At 47.1% G+C, this 19427-nt stretch overlaps 1 protein-coding gene across 1 annotated transcript in view; it reads left to right on the top strand.

The window, feature by feature from the left end:
• LOC100565343 (uncharacterized) overlaps positions 1–19427 on the top strand; it is a 290729-nt gene that overhangs the window by 140005 nt on the left and 131297 nt on the right. Inside the window, exons 10-11 of the mRNA XM_062966504.1 lie at positions 574–900; positions 3842–3932. Of these exons, the coding sequence (XP_062822574.1) occupies positions 574–900; positions 3842–3932 (418 nt within the window). The remainder of the gene's footprint in view (positions 1–573; positions 901–3841; positions 3933–19427) is intronic.

Raw genomic sequence — 19427 nt, 5'->3', positions numbered from 1 at the left:
CTCTTGGGAGATCAGTCAGCCGTTTCTCCTTTGGTCACACGGTTGGAATTTCCAGCCATTTTCCAGGCAGTGGCCGAATGTATGTTATTCTCCTGGCTTATGGGGAGATAGAAACCCTCTGACGGACAACTGTGCCTGATCTGCTGTCCCACACAAACTCCCCACATGCAAATCATCATGTGGCTTGACTTCTTGCAGACATGCTGAAGCCTCTCACACTTACACCTTAGACAGGATGTCCACAGGACATGTGCCGCTTGGCAGTGTGCAGTTCAATGTGCCACGGCCCACTGGGAGAGATGGAAACCTCTGTTACAAGTCTTGATGGGTCTCTGTGGGAATGGGGGCGGGGGTGCTTTTTGGCCGTGGTGGCCTGGGCCCAGCCTTGTCCTGCTGTGGGAAATGACCAGAGAACACCGAGCGGCCTTTGAGAGTGGCCTTGTGTTCCCAGAGGTTTCCCCCTCTCCCGCCGTGGGCCGTGTGAGCGTGTGGGGGTCACGGTGCCTCTTCTTTGGAGCGCCTGGCTCTCACGTGCCGCTCCGTCCCGCCTGACGCTCTCTTTGTTCCCCACAGTCCGGCCGGGAGCAGCAGGTTCGGCTCTTCCTGCAACATCAGTCGGGGCAGCTCCCAGCTGAGCGACTTGGACCTTCTCCATGGGAGCGCCCCCGGGTCCGAACAGGAGGAAGAGCCCCCCGACGGGCCCCCCGCCTCCCCGCTCCTGGAGGAAGAGCACAGGCCGGCCGCCAAGCCGCGCGAGGCCCAGGAGGGAGCGCCCGGCCAGAGGGAGAAGGTGCCCGAGGAGGAGGAGGAGGAGGAGGAGACGGGGAGGAGGCCTGCCCTGGTACCCCCGGTGGCAGTGCCAGAAGGGCCCAAAGAGATTGCCCCAAAGCCACCCGTCAGGTACGTAGTGCACATTCACTGTGCGTTTCCCTTGGCCAGGTGGGTGTTGGAGGCTGCAAAAAAGGGGAATCAATGCCGTAGGGGAGGGAGGGGCAGGCCTGGCTACTGCTCATCAGCACTGGTTCTCCTATATTGAGAATAACTGCACCCGCTCTCTGGGCACATATCCTTTTGGAAATAAATGGAAATCAACCTTATTGAAAAGGAAAAAAAATCATGTCATATCCGTTTGGCAAATGTGAATCTCCATGAACATGTGGAGACTCACGGAACCGGCGTCCTGACTGATTGATGAGTCAGGTCTCACCTCCTCATCCGTCAGACCACTTTGTAACGGCGAAAGTGGCACCGACAAAGAACGACAGCACAGTCAATCTTATCTGCTGAACCCAGCGGCACTATAGACTTTATTTACAGTAATATTTACAATGCTAATAACCAAAGCTGTCTGAACACATCTTGCCTCCACAAGATCAAATCATGAAGTTTATCCATCCCTCTCTGAGTCCGTTATCAGTATACTGAAGCACCTCCCTGCATTCCACAGTCTGTGGCATATCTTCCTGTCACGTAGCACACAAACGGAAGTCATAGTCCTTTGCCCTTCTAGCCATCAATCAGGGCTTGCTGCAATTAACCTCTTGACTGCTGGAATGCTTGCCGGAACGAATCCACACACTCCCACAGCAACAATAGATTAAACATTTCACTACATATCACAAAAACAGTAACAGAGACCACCTTTTGAAAACCGTAAGTATTCATGTAATGGCACACATTCAGCTTTTAAACTGAAGAACCATGTCTTTGAACTGCCAAGGACAAAGACAGGCCACTACAAAGATATATTTGATTAGCAGAGGACAGTTGTTTCTTTGAAGTTGAAATTGCAGTTGCAGTTGTCCAAAAAATATACACTCGCTTGAAACCTTTTAGTTAAAATATACAATGAGAAATAAAAAAAGTCTTCATTAAAACATATATTGTTTACTCACAAACATCCTTTATTAATTCACCATACAGGCACATTTCTTATTAAAACTCAATTATAGGTAGGATGTAGTTCTCTGTGTGTTGAGTACACAGGGTATCAATCGATTGCCCATAGCCTTTAAGTATAATTGTATTCACTGAATTCCATTAGTCATAGTTCTTTACTGAAGTCCAAAGAGCAACATGCATCCACCTCCACTGAGATGTTACGCAAACATGCATCCGCCTCAAAAGAGGTGTTCTATTGTATTTTTTCATTAATATTTTTCTCTTTCTCTCACCTTTTTCTTTTCCTACTTTACTTTTCTGAAAATGTTCCCCCACTTTTTATGTTAAATAAACTTATTTTACTTTCAATAAAAATTACTATATATACAGTAGAGTCTCACTAATCCAAGCCTCACTTATCCAAGCCTCTGGATAATCCAAGCCATTTTTGTAGTCAATGTTTTCAATATATCGTGATATTTTGGTGCTAAATTCATAAATACAGTAATTACTACATAGCATTACTGCATATTGAACTACTTTTTCTGCCAAATTTGTTGTCTAACATGATGTTTTGGTGCTTCATTTGTAAAATCATAACCTAATTTGATGTTTAATAGGCTTTTCCTTAATGCCTCCTTATTATCCAACATATTCGTTTATCCAACATTCTGCCGGCCCGTTTAGCTTGGATAAGTGAGACTCTACTGTATATATAAAAAAGAGGTGTTGAGCAGACTGACTACAAAACGGAGTCGTGTGTCTGAACATGCTCAGTACAATCACATTTCTATAACCCCCTCCCACCAAAGATGTATAAACTAACAAATCAGACGGACTACAAAATGGAGTCCTGTGTCTGAACATGCTCAGTACAATCACATTTCTATAACCCCCTCCCACCAAAGATGTATAAACTAACAAATCAGACGGACTACAAAATGGAGTCCTGTGTCTGAACATGCTCAGTACCATCACATTTCTATAACCCCCTCCCACCAAAGATGTATAAACTAACAAATCAGACGGACTACAAAATGGAGTCCTGTGTCTGAACATGCTCAGTACAATCACATTTCTATAACCCCCTCCCACCAAAGATGTATAAACTAACAAATCAGACGGACTACAAAATGGAGTCCTGTGTCTGAACATGCTCAGTACAATCACATTTCTATAACCCCCTCCCACCAAAGATGTATAAACTAACAAATCAGATGGGACTACAAAATGGAGTCCTGTGTCTGAACATGCTCAGTACAATCACATTTCTATTACGCCTCCCACCAAAGAGGTACAGTCAAACTGGCAAATCATCATACACATAGAATACAGTTTAGCAAATATATATATTAACAAATACATAGTGAAAGGCATGGGAAGTTGCTATTTCCAACGTCCTGAGTTTCCTTGTGCCATTTCCCGCCCCACAGGTTGCTATTTACAACATCCTGGGTTTCCTTGCGCCATTTCCCGCCCCACAGGTTGCTATTTCCAACGTCCTGAGTTTCCTTGCGCCATTTCCCGCCCCACAGGTTGCTATTTACAACATCCTGGGTTTCCTTGCGCCATTTCCCGCCCCACAGGTTGCTATTTACAACATCCTGGGTTTCCTTGCGCCATTTCCCGCCCCACAGGTTGCTATTTACAACATCCTGAGTTTCCTTGCGCCATTTCCCGCCCCACAGGTTGCTATTTCCAACGTCCTGAGTTTCCTTGCGCCATTTCCCGCCCCACAGGTTGCTATTTACAACATCCTGGGTTTCCTTGCGCCATTTCCCGCCCCACAGGTTGCTATTTACAACATCCTGGGTTTCCTTGCGCCATTTCCCGCCCCACAGGTTGCTATTTACAACATCCTGGGTTTCCTTGCGCCACTTGCTGTCTCCCACCCCACTCCTTGGACTTCACGGCTTCCATTGCTTCCTGACACTCACAACAGTTCTCTGCTTCCTTCCAGTTTCCTCGGTGACGGTGAGGCCCCGCCGTTTCCTCCCGCCAGAGCCCGCTGGGTCCGCGCCATCAACAGAGTGAGGCTGCAGATCCAGGAGGTAAGGATGCCGCGGGGTGCAAACTTCGGCCCTCCGGGTGTTTTGGACTCCAACTCCCACCATTCCTCACAGCCTCAGGCCCCTTCCTTTTGCCCCTCCGCCGCTTAAGCGGCGGAGGGGCAAAAGGAAAGGGCCTGAGGCTGTGAGGAATGGTGGGAGTTGGAGTCCAAAACACCTACATGGAGGCTCATTGGAAGTAGCATTGGTCCGAAGCCCGTTGTGTTATCGCGATGTATCGTCGAAGGTTCTCGCGGCCGGAATCACTGGGGCGTCGTGTGGTCTCCGGACTGTATGGCCCATGTGCTCTTGCAGCATTTTCTCCTGATGTGTTGTCGAAGGCTTTCATGGCCGGAATCACTGGGTTGCTGGGAGTTTTCCGGGCTGTCTGACCATATCCCAGAAGCATTCTCTCCTGACGTTTCGCCTACATCTATGGCAGGAATCCTTCGAGGTTGGAAACTAGGCAAATGAGGTTTATATATATTTGGAATGATGTCCAGGGTGGGAGAAAGAAAGGTCTCTTGTCTGTGTGAAGCAGGTGTGAATGTTGCAATTGACCACATTGGTTAGCATTGAATAGCCTTTCAGCTCCAAAGCCTGGCTGCTTCCTACCTGGGGGAATCCTTTTTTTTTAAAAAACTCTAAAATCAGGACAATAATTAAAGAATAACATTCAGAAAACAGGGGAATTCCAGACAGGAAAGAATCAGGGCCAGCTAACACCTCCCAACAAAGGATTCCCCCAGGCAGGAAGCCGCCAGGTTTTAAAGCTGAAGTGCTATTCAATGCTAATCAAGGTGGGCAATGGCAACATTCACACCTGCCTTCAACATACAAGAGTTCTTTCTTTCTCCCACCCTGGACATCATTCCACAGGTATATATATAAATCCCTGGTTACTTCCTACCTGGGGGAATCCTTTGTTGGGAGGTGTTAGCTGGCCCTGATTGTTTCCTGCCTGGAATTTTCCCGTTTTCTGAGTCTTGCTCTTTATTTACTGTCCTGATTCTAGAGTTTTCTTTAATGCTGGTTGCCAGATTGTGTTCATTTCCATGGTTTCCTCCTCCTTTCTGTTGAAATTGTTCATGTACTTTTTGTGGATTTCAGTGGTTTCTGTATGTAGTTTGACACAGTGGTTTTTGGAGTGTTCCAGCATTTCTGTGTTGTCAAATAGTTTCGAACAGACCTCACAACCTCTGAGGATGCCTGCCATAGATGCAGGCGAAACGTCAGGAGGGAATGCTTCTGGAACATGGCTAGACAGCCCGGAAAATTATTTATGTATTTATTTATTTTATTTACAGTATTTATATTCCGCCCTTCTTTCCCACCCCGAAGGGGACTCAGGGCAGATCACAATGTACATATACATGGCAAACATTCAATGCCATTATCAGGCATACAACATACAGATATGCAGTAGAGGCAATTTAACATTTTCCAGCTTCCGGCTTCCTGAGGTTGTTCTTGATTCTGGCTACAGGGGGAGCTGCTGCTTCATCATCCACTGTGTCACCGAGTCCTTGATGGAGTACTTCCTCATTCCTTTCCACACGCTGCTGGAGATTTTATGGCATCGTAAATTAGTGCACAGTGCGTTAAAGCACTGAGCTGCTGAACTTGGGGACCAAAAGGTCCCAGGTTCAAATCCCGGGAGCGGAGTGAGCACCTGCTGTTAGCCCCAGCTCCTGCCAATCTAGCAGTTCGAAAACATACCAATGTGAGTAGATCAATAGGCAGGAAGGTAACGGCGCTCCATGCAGTCATGCCAGTGGCCACATGACCGTGGAGGTGTCTACGGACAACGCTGGCTCTTTGGCTTAGAAATGGAGATGAGCACCAACCCCCACAGTCAGACATGACTGAACTTAATGTCAGGGGAAATCTTTACCTTTTTTAATTAGTTAAATTAGCCTCCCCGCATAAGCGGTACCTAAGTTCCTTCTTGACAGATGCAACTGTCTTTCGGCTGCATAGGTCAACAGCAAGGTGGACTATTAATGATTGGGAGCTCACCCTGGCTCTGGACTCATGACCTTTCAGTCAGTAGTGATTTATTGCAGCTGGCTGCTAAACATCTGCCCCACAGCCTGGAAAACTCCCAGCAACCCAATGATTCTGGCCATGAAAGCTTTCAGCAACACATTTTCTCCTGATGTTTCGCCTGCAGGTTTCCGGGCTGAGAAAATGCTGCTAGAGCACGGCCATACAGCCCGGAAACCACACAATATGCCAAAGGCAGCAAAATGGCTTAAAAGGGGAAGGTCAAGGAACGGTGCGCCTGCCTCGTGCCCTGCGCTGCGTGGCTTTCAGACCAAGTGGGACCCTCACAGCCCGTCGTTTGCCTTTGTCTGACGCTGGGCGTCCTCGGGAGGAATAAATTGAGCTGCGCACGGCGGGCGGGTAGTGCGTTTCACTTCACAGAACATCAAGTGCATTTTTAATTCTAAAGAAGCCGGTTGTCTTTTGCGCTGAATTAAAAGACTGTGACAGGCCTCGGCAAACGCCCGGTGTCTACAAAACGGTGTCGCAGAAGAGCTTTGAGAGGGAAATCCCTCCGAGTTTTGTCTTCTGCGCCTTCTGAGCAAGGCAGGGCTGAATAATTTACAAAATAGTTTTGAAAAGTTTCCCAGAGAGACCCCGGTGGCGGCTTCTGTGTTCAGAAGGAGGCCGGTCGTCTTCCCGGGGCTTCTCTCTCTTTGCTTCTCCCCCTGTTTGCCTTGTTTGTGACGGAAGGACTGTCAGGTTGCGCCGCAAAGGAAGCGCTTTGGCTGCTGCAAATGTGACGCCCGGAGCGTTTCTCCTCTTGTGTGAATGGGGAACGAGTGCGGAATGAGCACTCACCTCCTCCCAAAATCCCTCTGTGGCCCCGTCAGTCATGCCTTTGTTGTTGTCGTTGTCCTCCGCCGGCGCCGTGTATGTGCCTGTGCGCCTGTGTTTCTGGGGAGGGTCCTTGTGCCGGGGGGGGGGGGGGGGACGGGGACGATGCTGGCGCAGGGCTGGAAGAGGCCTCTCACGATCCAAGGGGCTCCTTCTATTTATTTATTTAATTATTTATTTCCGGTATTTCTACCCCGCCCTTCTCCCCTGGGGGACTCAGGGCGGCTTTTGTGATATGGTGTCATGAATCCCTTTTATTTACAGTATTTATATCCCGCCCTTCTTTCTCACCCCGAAGGGGACTCAGGGCGGATTACAATGAACACCTATATGGCAAACATTCAATGCCAACAGACAAACAACATTCAGTTTTAGACAGACACAGAGGCATTTTTTTTTTAACATCTTCCAGCTTCACGATTTCCGGCCACAGAGGGAGCTGTTGCTTCACCGTCCATTGGTGGCTGTTCTTCCTCTTCTTTTCCTCGTGAGCAGTTTTATGGTGTTGTAGATTAGTTAAATTAGCCTCCCGCATAAAGTGTCCCTAAATTTCCCTAATTGACAGATTCAACTGTCTTTCGGGGCTGCTAGGTCAACAGCAAGCCGGGGCTATTTTTTATTATTTTTTTATGGTCGGAGGCTTAACCCGACCCGGGCTTCGAACTCATGACCTCTCGGTCAGTAGTGATTTATAGCAGCTGGTTACTAGCTAGCTGCGCCACAGCCCGGCCCCTTTTAAACAAAGGCACTTTTTATTACAACTTCAGTGTGAGAGGGTATATTGGGACTTTTACAGAACAACATTTAGACATACAGATTCTATATAACTACGTTAGATTCACAAACAAAAGTTGCATTGGGGAGTAAACAAAGGGGAGTTGCCTTTTTGCTCAGCATTCACATACACATTCACTCATCCTCCTTTCATCGAGGTATTTTAATCTAATGATTTTATCTTATATTGCTGCTATAGTCCTCCCCCCCACACACACACCTTTGAAGTTGACTGAATGGCATTGGTGGTTGTTTGATATTATTACTGTTGTATAAACCTTTGCTTTAACTTCTGTTTTATCATCTTCCTGTGTTTTAAACTGTGTATATTGTTTAATGTATTTGTGCTGTTAGTTTTGTAACGTTGTGAGCCGCCCCGAGTCCCCACGGGGAGATGGTGGCGGGGTATAAATAAAATTTTATTATTATTATTATTATTATTATTATTATTATTATTATTATTATTATTATCCTCATGCATACAAATATTACCATTTCTCCATTCTTCCGCCATGAAGAAACCTCTTAGGCCAGACGCTTCCTCACAAATCTGCCATTGCACAGTTCCAAACTTCAAAACGGCAAAATCCTAAGAACAAGACTGCAAAACACACTCTTTTCTCTTCCCTTGGGAAAAAGAGGCAGGTGACCAGACTGTGTTCCTTTGCAGATCTGCCACTCCCAGATACATACACGAACTATACACGGGTGAATAGTTCGCTGTCTGTCACACTTTTTTGGATTGTCATAAGGTCTATTATATAGCAATACTTCGCTGCTGTTGTCCCAAAGTCGTAAATTACTGACAGGTGTCTTCCATCCTGGAACATGTTGATCCCATCTCAGTTTCCTGGCAGATGTTGACTCTTCTTGATTGGCGTTGATTCTCAAGGAGCCTTGTGTTGACTTTCTTCTTAACATTGCGAACATTTCCTTAACTTAAAAGAGCCATTGTCTCGGATAATGTAAACAAGCTGTTTTCCCCTAAAAGTACAACAGTTAATCATTTGTTACAGTTTCTATCACAGTTTAGTAAAGCAGGTCAACCATTTTAGTTCTCATTAGCAGGTTTTAATTACAATTCAGCAAACAGGTGCTTAATGATTTAGTCATTGCAGGTCTTAACCTTTTAGAATGGTGTCTTCAGCCAAATTAGGCCCCATCCATACACGTTTCATGCAATTCATTCAAGCCATATATCCTATTTCTGTGACAAAGGGCCCATCCCTCCCTCCCTCCCTCCCTCCATCACCAGGTGAGCCTTGGAGTTCAGGCAGGCAAAGCTGTGGTGCAGTCTGGTTAGCAGCCAGCTGCAATAAATCACTCTGACCAAGAGGTCATGAGTTCGAGGCCAGCCCGAGTTCGAGATGAGCACCCGGCAATTAAAATAAAAATAGCCCCTGCTCGTTGTTGACCTAAGCAACCTGAAAGATAGTTGCATCTATCAAGTAGGAAATTTAGGTACCCCTTATATGTGAGGAGGCTAATTTACGACACCATAAAAATCATCCAGCCGCCGTTGGAATGAGGAAGTTGCCATCGCAGTGGATGATGAAGCAGCTGCTCCCCCTGTGGCTGGAATCGAGAATACACTCAGGAAGCTGGAAGCTGGAGAAGGTTTAAATTGCCTCTGTGTCTGTCTCTGTCTCTATGTTTATATGGCATTGAATGTTTGCCTTATATGTGTACAATGTGATCCGCCCTGAGTCCCCTTCGGGGTGAGAAAGAAGGGCGGGATATAAATACTGCAAATAAAATAATAATTAAAAAGCAAGAGAGTGGCCTCGGTGCCGTTGGGAGAGCCTCGTGCTCCTTCGTGCATTTGGAGCCTTGATGCAAAGCAGCGGCCAGGAGCTTGCATGACTCTAGCACCCTTTCTATCCACAAAACGAGGCTGTCATTAGCACCCCCACCCCCAAGTGCCCCCCCCTCGGCCTCTTCCTTTGGGGCCCCGGCCACAGCCTCCCCTTTTGTGCCCCCGCACCCCCCTCCTCCAAATACCGATGCGCGGCGGCCTGGGCGCCTGCAGAGCGCACACATTGTCCTTAACGAGGCTTCAGCTCTTCTCCCCAGATTAGAGGATATTACACTGGCAAATCTTTCTGAGGAGTTGAAAGCGAATCCACCTGGAAGGAGGAAGAGTCGGGAGGGGATTATCTCTCCGTGGCCGCCAATTAGGGAGGAAGCGCAGACGCCTTGGGAGGGGTTTTGTGGGTGTCGGGGTCACTCGTTGGTCTGCTCTCAGGGGCCGGGTGGGGTTTCCTGGCTTCAGAGGAAATTAGGAAATTTTATTTATTTATTTATTTACAGTATTTATATTCCGCCCTTCTTTCTCACCCCGAAGGGGACTCAGGGCGGATTACAATGAACACATATATGGCAAACATTCAATGCCAACAGACAAACAACATTCAGTTTAGACAGACACAGAGGCATTTTTAAACATCTTTCCAGCTTCGCGATTCCGGCCACAGGGGGAGCTGTTGCTTCACCGTCCACTGGTGGCTGTTCTTCCTCATTCTTTTCCTCGTGTTTTGCTGGTGTTGTAAATTAGTTAAATTAGCCTCCCACATAAAGCGTACCTAAATTTTCCCTACTTGACAGATGCAACTGTCTTTCGGGGCTGCATAGGTCAACAGCAAGCCGGGGCTATTTTTTTTTAATGGTTGGAGGCTTAACCCGACCCGGGCTTCGAACTCATGACCTCTCGGTCAGTAGTGATTTATAGCAGCTGGTTACTAGCCAGCTGCGCCACAGCCCGGCCCCTTTATTTATGCATTTATTGTGTTATTGAAGGCTTTCATGGCCGGGATCACAGGGTTGTTGTATGTTTTCCGGACTGTCTGGCCATGTTCTAGAAGCATTCTCTCCTGACGTTTCGCCCACATCTGTGGCAGGCATCCTCAGAGGTTGTGAGGTATATTGGAAACTAAGCAAGGAAGGTTTATATATATCTGTGGAAAGTCCAGGGTGAGAGAAGAACTCTTGGTCAGTTGGAGGCCAGTGTGAATGTTGTAGTTAAGCACCTTAATTAGCATGGAATAGCATCATCTCCTGACCTCTTCCTGCCTGGGGCATCCTTTGTTCAGAGAATACTTCTAGAACATGGCCAGACAGCCCGGAAGAAACATACAACAACCCAGTGATCCCGGCCATGAAAGCCTTCGACAACACAGTGACAGGCAATGCGCAGGAGGATACCCGGGATTCCAATGTGCATCTTTGTGAACCAACGGTGGGTTTCTCCTCGTTTTCGGAAGGAGCCTGGTGCCTTGAAGGGGGCTGGTGGTGGGGAGGGGTCCTTGTTGGCGCTTCTCCCACCCCGTCGAAGACCGGCTGACGCTCTTCTGAGGGCGCCGCGTCTCATTAGCGGTTGCCAATTATTCTGGGCGGAACGACTCATTTTTCTCTCTTTTCTCGCATACAGTCTTGTTTTTCTCCCCAAATTGCCTCGCTTTTAATGCATGGCAAACAGCTTGAATATATTTAGCGTGTGTATATTTAGTCGGTATGTTAATGCGTGTCAAGGCAATATGGGGTAGAGATGGCGTCCTTCGTTCCTTCTTTGCAAAAGGCAGAATCAAAGGAAGGACCGTCTCGTTGAGAGAGGGTCTCCCTCTGAGATTTTATTTATTTACTAGCTTTGCGTTGCTGTGGCTTATGGGAATCCTTTGTTGGCCAGGTGGAATAGCAGGGAATAGCCTTGCAGTCTCAAAGCCTGGCCGTTTTCTGGAGTAGCTGGAGCTTTTTGTTGTATGAAGGTAGAGGCATGGATGAGGGGTTGTGCTGCCAAGTTTAGTGTTTCTGGGATGTGTAGTTTTGTTGTTTTGCCCTAGGCCGAAATTTCTTTACCCTTTTATATATATAGATTTATTTACAGTATTTATATTCCGCCCTCCTTTCTCACCCCAAAGGAGACTCAGGGTAGATCACAATGTACACATACATGCCAAACATTCAATGCCATATGAACATAGAGACAGAGACACAGAAGAAATTTAACCTTCTCCAGCTTCATGAGGGTATGCTTGATTCCGGCCACAAGGGGAGCAGCTGCTTCATCATCCACTGTGACACCGAGTCCTTGATGGATACTTCCTCATTCCAAACGCTGCTGAACGATTTTTATGGTGTGGTAATTTACTGTATATACTCGAGTATAAGCCTAGTTTTTCAGCCCTTTTTTAGGGCTGAAAAAGCTCTCCTCGGCTTATACTCGAGTGAGGGTCCTGGCCGGATTCTATTCAGGTCGGCTTATACTTGACTATATAAGTATTCAGAGTTGGACAGTCTTATCTTATTAAAGTCTTATTATTACCTTAAATTACAGTTTTATATAAATATTCAAAAACATTTAACCAACTAATGCCTCAAATAATGCAATTTTATTAATATCTATTTTTATTTTTGAATTTGCCCCGTAGCTGCTGCATTTCCCACCCTCGTCTTATACTCGAGTCAATAAGTTTTCCCAGTTTTTGTGGTAAAATTAGGTGCCTCGGCTTATATTCGAGTCGGCTTATACTCGAGTACATACGGTAGATAAATTAGCCTCCCCACATAATAATAATAATAATAATAATAATAATAATAATAATAATAATAATAATAATAATAATAATAATGGGACCCTGAAGAAGGAGACAGAAGGCCTGATCCTTGCAGCCCAGGAGCAAGCCATCAGAACAAATGCAATTAAGGCCAAGATTGAAAAATCAGCTGATGACCCAAAATGCAGACTCTCCAAGGAAAACGATGAAACCATTGATCACATCCTCAGCTGCTATAAGAAAATCGCACAGACAGACTACAAACAGAGGCCCAAATGATTCACTGGAACTTATGCCTCAAGTACCACCTCCCAGCAGCAAAGAACTGGTGGGATCACAAACCTGCAAAAGTATTGGAAAATGAACATGCAAAGATACTGTGGGACTTCCGAATCCAGACTGACAAAGTTCTGGAACACAACACACCAGACATCACAGTTGTGGAAAAGAACAAGGTTTGGATCATGGATGTCGCCATCCCAGGTGACAGTCGCATAGATGAAAAACAACAGGAAAAACTCAGCCGCTATCAGGACCTCAAGATTGAACTTCAAAGACTCTGGCAGAAACCAGTACAGTGGTCCCGGTGGTGATGGGCACACTGGGTGCTGTGCCAAAAGATCTCAGCCGGCATTTGGAAACAATAGACATTGACAAAATTACAATCTGCCAACTGCAAAAGGCCACCCTACTGGGATCTGCACACATCATCAGAAAATACATCACACAGTCCTAGACACTTGGGAAGTGTTCGACTTGTGGTTTTGCGAAACGAAATCCAGCATATCTATCTTGTTTGCTGTGCCATACAACGTCGTTGTGTTGATAATAATAATAATAATAATAATAATAATAATAATAATAATAATAACTTTTGGGGCTGCTGGAGATGGCTGGTTTGGTGCGTTTTTAGCACAGGAAGGCCTGGAAACGCAATGCCAGCTTGGTCCGGTCATCTCCATTCTGAACTGGTGCCGATTTGGCAAAACAGCATTTGCTGTTGCAGAGAAGGGTGAAGCTCCTTGGAGGCCAAGGCAGGAGCAGGCTTCAGGTGGTTGCTGGAGAGTTGCAACTGCAATATCCTTCTTCCGGAGCCAAAGTAGGAGGATTGCCCTGCAGTTCAAGGATGCCCCCCACTAACCCACCCTGACCCCCTTTCCTCTGCCCAGTTGCTCTTGGGCCTTTCATTTCCCCAATGCGAATTCCACTTGTCAAAGGACAATCCTTCTCATCTGCCCTTGCCCTTGGAAAACCTGTGGGCGCTTTGCGCTCCTCCAATTTTAACCGTGCGTAATTAAACGGAGCAGCAAAGCGAGGATGAGCTTCTCCAGCAAACGGGCATGCGGCCTTGGCTCTTTGTTTTCTTTCCCTCTGCTCCGGGCAGACCCGTCCTCCCAAAAAGAGACTCGCTTGGCCAGGCAGTCCGGGATCCAAAGGGAGGGGGTGGCCAGAAGGGAAGGGCCATGGCCAGAGGCAAGAAAAGACCCCTCCAGCTGCCACGGGCCTTGCATGGGTGGGTTAGAAGTACCGTATATACTTGAGTATAAGCCGACCTGGATATAAGCCGAGGCACCTAGTTTGACCACAAAAACTGGGAAAACTTATTGACTTGAATATAAGACGAGGGTAGGAAATGCAGCAGCTACGGGTCAAATTCAAAAATAAAAACAGATACAGTAGATCAGGGGTCCTCAAACTTTTTAAGCTGAGGGCCAGATAACCATCCTTCAGACTGTTGAGGGGCCGGATTATCATTTGGAAAAAAGAAATACAAATTCTATTGCACACTGCACATGTCTTATTTGTAGTGCAAAAACAACAACAACAAGAACAATGAAAGAACAATGCAATATTTAAAAATAAAAACAATTTTAACCAACATACATTTATCAGGATTTCAATGGGAAGTGTGCTCCTGCTTCTGGCCAATGAGGTAGTCAAGTTAATTAGGATTGTTGTTGTTGTTGTTGTTGTTGTTGTGTGCCTTCAAGTCATTTCAGACTTTGGGCGAGCCTAAGTCTAAAATGTATTTATTTATTATTTATTTATTTACTGCATTAATTTACTACATTTGTATCACACCCTTCTCACCCCAAAGGGGACTCAGAGTGGCTTACAAATTAAATGTACATACAATATATTATATTATTAGCATAGCACAATATTAGCACTATATATTACTATATTGAACGATACCACTATACTGTAATATTATTAGTAATTTTATATGTAATGTAGAATATATAATTAATATTATTATATGGTGATACTATTAGTGTTGTATTACATTATAATATTATTATCAATATTATATGTATATACAATATATTATATTATAAAACCGAGGGCGGGGGCCAGGTAAATGACCTCGGAGGGCCGCATCCGGCCCCCGGGCCTTAGTTTGGGGACCCCTGCAGTAGAGTCTCACTTATCCAACATAAACGGGCCGGCAGAATGTTGGATAAGCGAATATGTTGGATAATAAGGAGGTCTTAAGGAAAAGCCTATTAAACATCAAATTAGGTTATGATTTTACAAATGAAGCACCAAAACATCATGTTAGACAACAAATTTGGCAGAAAAAGTAGTTCAATACACAGTAATGCTATGTAGTAATTACTGTATTTATGAATTTAGCACCAAAATATCATGATACATTGAAAACATTGACTACAAAAATGTGTTGGATAATCCAGAACGTTGGATAAGCGAGTGTTGGATAAGTGAGACTCTACTGTAATAATAAAATTGCATTATTTGAGGGATCAGTAGGTTAAATGTTTGTGAATATTTATATAAAACTGTAATTTGAGATAATAATAAGACTTTGCGCCCGGGCTGTGGCGCAAGCTGGTGAGCAGCCAGCTGAGACCAATGACTCTGACCAAGAGGTCATGAGTTCGAGGCCCGCTCGGAGCCTGTGTTTGTCTTTGTCTTTGTTCTATGTCAAGGCATTGAATGTTTGCCTATATGTGTCATGTGATCCGCCCTGAGTCCCCTTCGGGGTGAGAAAGAAGGGCGGGATATAAATGATGTAAATAAATAAATAAATAAATAAATAAATTTAATAAGATAAGACTGTCCAACTCTGATTACCTATATACTCAAGTATAATCCAACCTGAATACAAGCTGGCAAGGACCTCACTCAAGTATAAGCCGAGGGGAGATTTTTTAGCCCTAAAAAAAGGCTGAAAAACTAGGCTTATGCTCGAGTATATACAGTATTTGTGGGATCTAATGATTCTTGGTGGGGAGATCGGGGGGGGGGGGGTTTGTCAGCCACCGCTTGCCTGTCGCATGCAGCCGCAGCACATCTCTTTGTGTGCCAGGTTTTGACATACGTTGTATAATGGAACACATTAATTTAAGAATAAAACAGTCTCTGGTGTATAGAGCAAAGCCTTGAGAAGGAGTGGATTGGAGACCCTGTGGGGCAGAACGCGAGGCTGTCCCAGCCCTGAACTCGGGGCAAGAGGTTGCCTTCGGGACAAAGGATACGAGGCAAAGGAGCGCGTTCCCATTTCTGCCGCGTTGGGCCCCCTTTTGTGCGGGAGGGTCTGCCTGTTCCCGGAGGGGGGTCTCCGCCGCCCCCCTTCCCCCCGGCCCACCCGCCCACGGAAGAGAGGGAGGAGGAGGAAGAAGAAGAAGCGCTGAGTGCGCAGTTTCATCTGGGGTTCAGCGCTTTCTTTCCTCTCCAGGAAGTGGGAACGGGTGCCGAGATAACCAGGGTTCTGGAAACACAGAACAACGCTTCCCTCCTCGACATCAAAGCCGCTTGGCCTACATTGCTGAACTTGTACTTTATCGGGTTTAATCATTCCTGACTGATGCGGCTTAGCTGCAAATTAAAAATAAAACACCCAAACTCGCAGGGAGAGTGGGGCTTTAAGCTCCTGTCGGGGACTCGGCCACCGGGAAGCCCACCCTCGGGCAGTGCCCACAGTGCGCCCCAAAGGCCCCAATGGGGTCCCCAGCACCCCTTTCCTGGCACGCGCGTGGGGCCGTGGGGCTCTCTTTCCGGCCGTGGAAGGTGGTGCACGCTGGCTTCGGGGCTCAGTGGTGGTGTGGGCAAGGATGCGGCTCACATCTGCCGCTGACCCTCCGTATCCACGGGTTCCGCATCCACAGATACCATGAATCTGTTGGGGTTCAGCAGCAGGATGCCGGGGATTCCTCAGAGGATGAAGGGGATGTTGGGTTTCCCATGGACGGGTCTGTGTGTCATCAGGGTGATTGGCAGTCCTCAGGTCAGAGAGACCAATGCGTCGTCTTCATCTTGGAAAGCAGTCACGAGTGGAGTGCCACAAGCAGGGCTCCGTCCTGGGCCCGGGTCTGTTCAGGATCTTTATTAATGACTTCTGGAGCCCCCAGATGGCGTAGTGGACTAAGTGACTTGAAGGTTGGGCTGCTGACCTGAAAGCTGCCAGGTTCGAATCCCACCTGGGGAGAGTGTGGATGAGCTCCCTCTATGAGCTACAGCTCAATGCGGGGACATGAGAGAAGCCTCCCACAAGGATGGTAAAAACATCAAAACATCCGAGCGTCCCCTGGGCAACGTCCTTGCAGACGGCCAATTCTCTCACTCCAGAAGCAACTCCGGTTGCTCCTGACACGAAAATAAAAATAAAAATTAACAACTTAGACGAAGGGTTAGAAGGCACGATCATCAAGTTTGCAGACGACACCAAACTGGGAGGGATAGCTAACACTCCAGAAGACAGGAGCAGAATTCAAAACGATCTTGACAGACTACAGAGATGATTGGCCGAAACTCACAAAATGAAGTTCAACAGGGACAAATGCAAGATACTTCACTTCGGCAGAAAAAATGGAAATCAAAGATACAGAATGGGGGACGATGCCTGGCTTGACAGCAGTGTGTGCGAAAAAGACCTTGGAGTCCTCGTGGGGAGGAAGGTGAACATGAGCCAACAATGTGATGCGGCTGCTAAAAAAGCCAACGGGATTCTGTCCTGCATCAAGAGGGGAATAGCGTCTAGATCCAGGGAAGTCCTGCTCCCCTTATTCTATTCTGCCTTGGTCAGACCACGTTACCTGGAATCACACTGTGTCCAATTTTGGGCACCACAGTTGAAGGGAGATGTTGACAAGCTGGAAAGCGTCCAGAGGAGGGCGACTAAAATGATCCAGGGTCTGGAGAACAAGCCCTATGAGGAGCGGCTTAAAGAGCTGGGCATGTTTAGCCTGCAGAAGAGAAGGCTGAGAGGAGACATGATGAGAGCCATGTACAGATACGTGAAGGGAAGTCCTAGGGAGGAGGGAGGGGGCTTGTTTTCTGCTGCCCTGGAGACTAGGACGCAAGGGAACAAGGGCTTCAAACTACAGGAAAGGAAGGAGATTCCGCCTAAACATCAGGAAGAACTTCCTCACGGTGAGAAGGGCTGTTCGGCAGTGGAACTCTCTCCCCGGGGCCGTGGTGGAGGCTCCTTCTTTGGAGGCTTTTAAGCAGAGGCTGGATGGCCATCTGTCGGGGGTGCTTTGAATGCGATTTCCTGCTTCTTGGCAGAATGGGGTTGGACTGGATGGCCCGTGAGGTCTCTTCCAACTCTACGATTCTATGATTCTATGATTAAGGGACAGCAGTTGCAGAGGAGACTGGGGATGTTTGGGATTCCAATGTCCGTTCCTTAGAACTGGGGAAAAGTCCGTTTCTCTTGGGAATCGGCCTTCAGGGCCTTCTGTAGGGGCAGATGGGGAGTTTTCCTGTGATATCAGATTAGACCTCGGCATGGAGGGAGTCAAGGATGGATTAATTAGGTGTTCGGAAAGACTCCGTGAGAAGTCCTTGAGACCCAGGCTTCAAAGGCACGACCTCATGGCTTCCTGGTCAGGCCTGAGCTTAAATTAAGCAATGTTGCCATAGCAGACAATGTTGCCATAGAATCAAGTTCCTGTTCCCACTCTCCTGCTCATTATTCAAGTCTCTTGTGTTTGCCTATGTTCCTGAAAGGGTTTTGCCTTTGAAAAGTTCCTTTTTCATGCCTATAGATTTATGCCTATGTTCTTGGCTTCCTGGATTATCGTGTACCTTGCTATTTTGGACTGTTGGTCTTTTGTATGTACAGACCACTACTGTTTCATAGCACCTTTTCTATTGCTTTTGGGGAAATGCTCCTTTTCTTCTTCTATGTAATGCTGTAGTTAGTAACTATCAGACTCTGTGTGGAGATGGTTGAAAAGGTGTTCCAAGCCGAGAGTGCAACAGAACCACGTCTTGGAAATATTTCAGGGGGGGGGGGGGGTGTGGGACCCCAGAAGCAAACCTTGATTTTACTACACAACGAGCACAACTGCAGGGCCATTTCAGCGTCCCCTGCTGCAGCCTCACACCGTTTCACAGATACTGCGTCTCTCTCATGTTTAAGTTGCTCACCATTTTGTATAAGGGACTATGCTATTTTACTATGCCCTTGTCTATAATGGGACCTGAGCATGTACAGAGTTTGGTCTCCATGGGGGTCTTGGAACCGCATCCCACCCCCCAGAGAATACAGAGGGCCCGGTTTGTATGTGATGATGATGCTGGGTGCGCTCCTGTCTCCAGCCCCGGTTCTCCAGATATTGCAAGACTGCGACTCCCAGAGTGCTGTATTGTGGGCTGCTCTGCCTGGGGCGCCTGGGAGTTGCAGTCCAACAGGGTCCTTCCTGGGAGCCCCTGGGGAAGGCGAGCCCAGAGCCCAGGTGAGGCTCCTCCACATGTTCTAGCCGCATGCATGTCCCTGCCGTGTCTCCATCACTTCTGAACCCACGCGGATATGGTGGCAGGAGACGGGGCCCCGTTCACGCGCAAAGGCAGCTCCCTCTGTGGATTGTCCTCGTTTCCATGCGCGGAAGGAACCTGCCGGGCCTCTCTGTGCGGACGGAGCGGCGGACGGTTTCTGGGACACGTGTTTGCTTCAGGGCTTCCTTAACAAGAGTGAACGTGCGACCTGTTAAACATTCACCTGTGTGCCGGTGTAGTTAAGTCAGCCTGACACAAACTTCATTGTGACGGGAGCGGGAACCCCTCCTCGGCCTGGGTCGGTTTTGCTGGGCTCTTCCAGTTGCACCGCGCTAGAAATGCTCTCAGTGCAATGTCAGCTGCACAGGGCCAAGAACCAGAAGTTATGGCAACATATATATATATACACGTATAGGCCCTCCAGGTGTTTTGGACTCCAATTCCCACCATTCCTAACAGCCCCAGGCCCCTTCCTTTTCCCTCTCAGCCACTTAAGACGCCCAGTTCTCTCACACCAGAAACGACTTGCAGTATGTTCTCAAGTTGC

Source organism: Anolis carolinensis, unplaced genomic scaffold, assembly GCF_035594765.1.
Source record: "Anolis carolinensis isolate JA03-04 unplaced genomic scaffold, rAnoCar3.1.pri scaffold_21, whole genome shotgun sequence".
NCBI lineage: Eukaryota > Metazoa > Chordata > Lepidosauria > Squamata > Dactyloidae > Anolis > Anolis carolinensis.
Note: the sequence above shows the minus strand (reverse complement) of the source record. Positions and strands in the feature narration are given on the sequence as shown.